General features: G+C 41.0%; 1 protein-coding gene across 1 annotated transcript; it reads right to left on the bottom strand.

Moving 5' to 3' along the window:
- Positions 1 to 3,853: 3,853 nt before the first annotated feature.
- tmem229a (transmembrane protein 229A) lies at positions 3,854 to 5,267 on the bottom strand. Its single transcript, XM_030151112.1, has one exon. The coding sequence runs from the start codon at positions 5,162 to 5,164 to the stop codon at positions 4,088 to 4,090; it is 1,077 nt and encodes a 358-aa protein (XP_030006972.1). The 5' UTR covers positions 5,165 to 5,267; the 3' UTR covers positions 3,854 to 4,087.
- Positions 5,268 to 5,737: the final 470 nt, after the last annotated feature.

Raw genomic sequence — 5,737 nt, 5'->3', positions numbered from 1 at the left:
AAGGATATAAAAACAGACACATGTTTTTTTTTTGTTTTTTTTTTAACATGCTTGATACACATAGTAGATATGGACAAAAATTAAGACAATGTTTTTCTGAATGCTTTACATAAAACAGGAACCAATGTTTTTGCCTTGGTTTCTTTATCTCTTAATGAAAAGTCTCTCTTTGGCTTCTACCGTGCTAATTTCTTTGGTTTATGTGTCAGTTTACCATTTGGTTCTTAACTTAACTTGCCAGCTGGTGGACTTGTCAAATGTCTGTCTCACAAGATGTACTCTGCTGATTTGTGGCAGGATTAGTATTTTTCATTTCTTCTGTTAGCTGCATTTTATTGTTTTGAAAGTCCCCTTGGTATCTGAATGAACACAACCACTGAGCTGCAACTACACACTGAAAATAGTAAGTTTTGACAAATACTGTGTTGCGCTTCTTCATTTGCCCAGTTCACCAAAACAACTTCTCTCTACATTATTTGCAATGCTCTGTTTTCATTCTCTTTTTAGCACTGTTGCTATTATCATATGTGATTTGTAGCCAAACAACCCAGAGAGGTGTTACTTGATTCAGTGGTTTGATTCAGTGGAACTCCAGCTCTGGCACAGCGCTATTGAAATGTGTACATAGGTCTGGCCAAGCTAGACTATGGTCAACCTACTTTACACTGCTAATATTACAGGGTTTTGTAATGGCTAACATGAGTAAGCTGACATGAAGGTATCGCTCCTGCTGTTTTCTTTGTACTTAACATCTTTGTACCTCTGATTGATGCTGCTAATGAGTCTTTCTGGGGAGTTTGTTTTATTCCCACTGGGTTTTTGTTGTCAGCAGATACTGTAGCTGTAACCACAGCGTCCTCTGAGTCTCAGGGATCTGTGCCAAGGGGACACAGGAGACGTGGGGACAGCCTGAGCGTGTTTCTCACTATTTTATTATTTGTCTGTAACTGATCTTATTTTTCACTATTTGCTATGACAACATGTTTGAAGTCTGCAAGTTTTTCCAACTTTGGTTAAAAAAAAAAAAAAGCAGTTTGTTTCAGGTCTGTACTTGCCTCTCAACCATGCAACCACCCCAACACAAATACATGTTGCCTTGACAGCATTCCCTTACAGACACTACGTAAATGTGTAGACATGTTTGTCCTTTTCCTCTGTTTTTGCCTGTTTTGTTTATGCTTTTTTTTTTTCCACAACCACGTGTCAACAAAACAAGGAAGTAGCAACAGATAACACAGACATATTTACCAGAAACAAGCAAATGTAGTTTACAGTTGCAGTGCTAACATGACCTGCCATATAACCTGATGTGTGTTTTTGAGGTGGACCTGAAAAACACACAAGGAGCAGTAAGGCTGTGATAAGATATGTGCATGTAAATACCAAGGTACAAAAACCATAAGGAAGCTCCTTATAGCTGACAAGCCCATTCCAGAGTTCATTGCACCTGAAGTGGTCAAATCAATAGAAAATCATGGATTTTTACTGCAATCTGAATAGTTTTAATGATGGTGGTACCATGAATAAAGTAAATAAGTAAAGGAATATCAGGAAAAGGAGGAGGATTTAATTAAATTTGGACAGTCATACTGTTCATGTCATTGCAAGTCAAATTTTACTGTTTATTTCAACTGTTCATACAAAAGTAGCACAGCACAAAAAGTAAAGTATGAATAGTAAAATGTGAATTAGTTACAACTATTTGAAAATGGAAAACCCCTCAAAAAGGTCTAAAGTCACCTACACACGTGGCTATGGTTCATCGTAAGTAAATCCTGAAAAACTTAGCTGCCAAGTTGAACACAATAAACAGCAGCCGCAGGCAGGTATTACCACATGAAACACCTTCTGACTGTGATTTATTGATGTGCAAACATGTTATAATCTCACACCCACAGCATCCAAGGGCATATACTGTAAGATTACAATATTGAAGTGCATTATTCAATCCTTGACAGACTCAAGCAGTGAAACAATTCAACTAATTTCAGTAAAACAATGAAATACAGCAAATGGAAGGGCTATCTAATGATTTACAAACATGCCATTCATTCCTATGTTGTAAACAAATTATCAGGATTGCAAATAAAATATGTTCTCCACACAGAATTTCTTATAGGGCAGCACCGAGTTAATGCTACTGCGGAAGTAAATTTCACTTGTTCTTTTAGCGCAAAAACAAAGTCCAAATTCCCAAGTCCAAACAATGTATTATATGGTTGATAGCTATCAACGTGACTTACAGAAAGACAAAGAAACCCTCAGTCACCACCATTTTATAGTCACAGTGTAGATTAGATTTGTTTATAAGGCATAATTATAGCAAATATAAAGCCAATTGGACATTTCATACAAATACACAGTGGCGTTTTTAGTGAATGTTTAACTGAAAGATGTAACTTATGATTTTCCAACATTTCTAAACCCTGTGCACAGCCACTGAACATGTGCCTGAGCCTGTCAACAGTGCTGAAGTTACAGCATTTTTATTAATTTACTGGGAAAAAAATGTGCTCTGGCTTAAATTGTAAAATACACGGACTGCAGCAGTTGTGCATCAGAAATGAGGCCAGTGGACACAGATACTGTTTCTGGAGAGTCCACTTGACTCACTTTGCACAGGAAGGCACTCCAGCAAAGTAACATTTATCATGAAAGATTCACAGTAAATTCTCACTGGGCTCTGAATAAAGTTGTCTCAACTATAGGTGTTCACTTGCTACATCACTGGGTTAATCTCGATTACATTGCAATGTGTTATTAACATGGGTCTTTAACAAACTATTGGAGTGGAAGTATATTTCAAACAACAAATTATTAAAAAATGTGGAACACATGCTCTTTAAACAGTATTTGGTTAAACAAAACCTAAACACAATCTTCACCGTTTTTTAATTTTTTTTTTTTTACATTTTAGCTTTTTATTTCTTTAACATCCATAAGATCTGAAAGCATGCTGATGCAAACTGATCCAAGACCAGTTAGACTTGTCAAAATGCATGTAGTATAATAAAGTCTGCTACTGCAATCATTACAAAAAATGTAATAACCAGTTGAAAACTCACATCTATTTTACATCAGTTTGGTAAAAGTGGCAGTAGGTTAACTGGATTACAACAGGCTACGTAAACAATCTGGGTCTTAAAATGCCATTAATCTCATTACTTGACCCAGAAATATCAGGCAATGCAGAGCTGACAAATAAAAAATATATAGTCTGTATACTGGTGACCACTGAGTAACCAGACTGTTGTTGAAAATATTACCTTCACTAAGTGATGCACCCTATCATGGCAACATATTGCTATCCTTCTGTCACACAGTGCAGTGATTATGCTCTCATATGAGGACTCATAAAAGGCCCAGACTCATTTAGATCACTGTTTCAGTAAAAGTGGTCACTAATTTGCAGTTTTGCAGTGAATAGCCTGGTCATTAATAACACAGTCAAACTCCTCAATCCTAATCCTGTTTAACCCATAAAGACCCAGTACAACTTTTGTGTTAGTTCCCAAATGAATTTTCACTAGATTTAACCTTTCTGAAGTTATTTGTCACCATTTATTATAATATTATCCTCTGTATTATGCATTTTTCCCCAGTGAAAATCATGTTTTTTCCTGTATGTAATTTACTAATCATGTAGATATTCATTAATCTCAGATTAAGGTGGAGGCCTATTATATAAAAAAAACAGAGAAAATTGAAGAAAAAGTGACTTTTTCAGCAAAGATATCAATAACTAAACTAAAACCAAGTGTGTCCATCCCTGTCATTGATCCAACTCCATGGGTTTTACTTGTGAATCAATGGAACAGAAGATGACGGTGTTTCCATGTTCACTACGAACCCTCTGAATGTCCAAATGGGTCATATCTGATGACCATGAAAAGATTCAACAGCTTAGATCAGTAGATTGATCCCCAGTAGCTGTTTGGGTCTTTACGGGTTAATCTTCAAAACAACCAGGGTCTTGGGTGTTTTTAGGGAATGAAATATAAGTCTCTCATTTTGAGTAAAAATGTATTCAATAAAAGAAACAGGTGTTGCCAAGAAGTGGTTCAAATCTGTAAAACAGGCATTTAAGTTAGAGTTTTTTCCTGGGCTCTAGTGGTCCATTGAGCTCTCCGTTCTCCTCACTCACTCCATCTCCATCTTCGGTGCATCTGATTCTCAGCAGCACATTAGACAGAACATCCTGGTACAAACTCAGGCAGACCCACCCAGGCAGGTACAGAAGGGTGATGAGTCCCATGAAGTTGTGAGGATAGTGGGAATAGTCCCAGGAACAGGCGTCAAACTGCCTGAGGACCAGGCCCCAGGAGAACTCCCATGTGTAGATGAAGCAGATGTAGAGGGGGAGCCTCCGCCACGTCCCCCATCCTCTGCTGAAGTGCAGGTGGAGGTAGAGCTTCTCCACCACGAAGCTGCAGCTGCCGTACATCAGGAAGGACCACAGGGACGTGTGTCCGCTCAGGGTCCGGTCAGACTTCTCCACCAGGTTGAAGACTGATGTGAAAAGCACCTCATCCAGAAAGCCGTGCATCCCAAAGAACAAGAAGCGCACAAAGCCGGGGAGGCTGTGGAAAGGCCCCTGCACATGTGTGCCGGACCCGGACCCCCGGATGGGTTCGGGACAGGAGGGGTGGTACTGCAGCCGAGACAACCCTCTGTGGAACACCTGGGCGAAGTACAGAGCCAACATGTAGTGCACGGCCAGCTGGGTCCCCGAGACCACCTTCACCTGCTCGGTCAGGGTGTGGATGTTCCCGATCAGGATCTGCAGCCCGATGTAGACGGAGGGGTAGAAAACCAGATGGAAGACCACAGGCCGACCTCGGAAGCACCTCTTCTGTGAGTAGATCTTCTCCAACGCAAAGTGGGTCAGTGAATGCACCACGCAGAGGTACACAGAAGAGAAGCCCACCAGTTTAGGGTCCCGAGAATTCAGCAGCCTGTGCACAGACGACAGCAGGACGTCCAGAGTCACGCCGTGCATGCCGTAGAAGTACAGGCGCATCCACCGCGGCAGCTCCCGCAGCGTCTGCGCCGCGTCCGCGCTCTGTCTGGACGGTTCCGGGAGCAGAGGCATTCGCGCGGTTTTCAGCCCACTCGCGGGTTCTCCCGAGTGGACAGGAGGACAGTCTGTGCGCCGACCGGCCATGGTCAGTCAGTGTGTGTGCAGACGGTCAGCTGTCCTCTCATTGTTTCCTGTTGTGTTCCGCTGCCTGCGGCCGCACACTGAAGGAGGCTGCGGCTCTAGCATCTCCAGCAACTGGCACCCTGACTGACGCCTTCAGGGGCTGCCTGGAAAAAAGGACTTTTTAGCCTTGCACTTAAGCAACGGAACATAATTGGCTCGATTGGAATAGGACTGCCAATTTTTATTATTTTTTCACGGTAAATTTGATTGTTATTGCGCAAACATCGTAGACTTACTATTTTAAAACATGTCTACAGGGGTGCCGTCAGGGATTAGGGCCCCCCCATGAGAAAAGATCACTTTGGGCCCCGCCATTTTACCATGCAAACCCTAAAATATAACACAGTGGCAAAATGGATCAATATTCTGCTTGCAATAGATTTCACCATTTTGTACAAGATTGATGAGAAAAGTGCAAGCCATCTTTTACATTTGAATTAGTATTGGCTCTGTAGAATGCAATGATGCTTTTCATAATATATCCTGAGTAGCACTTAAAATAACATCATGACTGAAGCTACAGTTTAGGTTATT

Source organism: Sphaeramia orbicularis, chromosome 12, assembly GCF_902148855.1.
Source record: "Sphaeramia orbicularis chromosome 12, fSphaOr1.1, whole genome shotgun sequence".
NCBI classification, from domain to species: domain Eukaryota; kingdom Metazoa; phylum Chordata; class Actinopteri; order Kurtiformes; family Apogonidae; genus Sphaeramia; species Sphaeramia orbicularis.
Note: the sequence above shows the minus strand (reverse complement) of the source record. Positions and strands in the feature narration are given on the sequence as shown.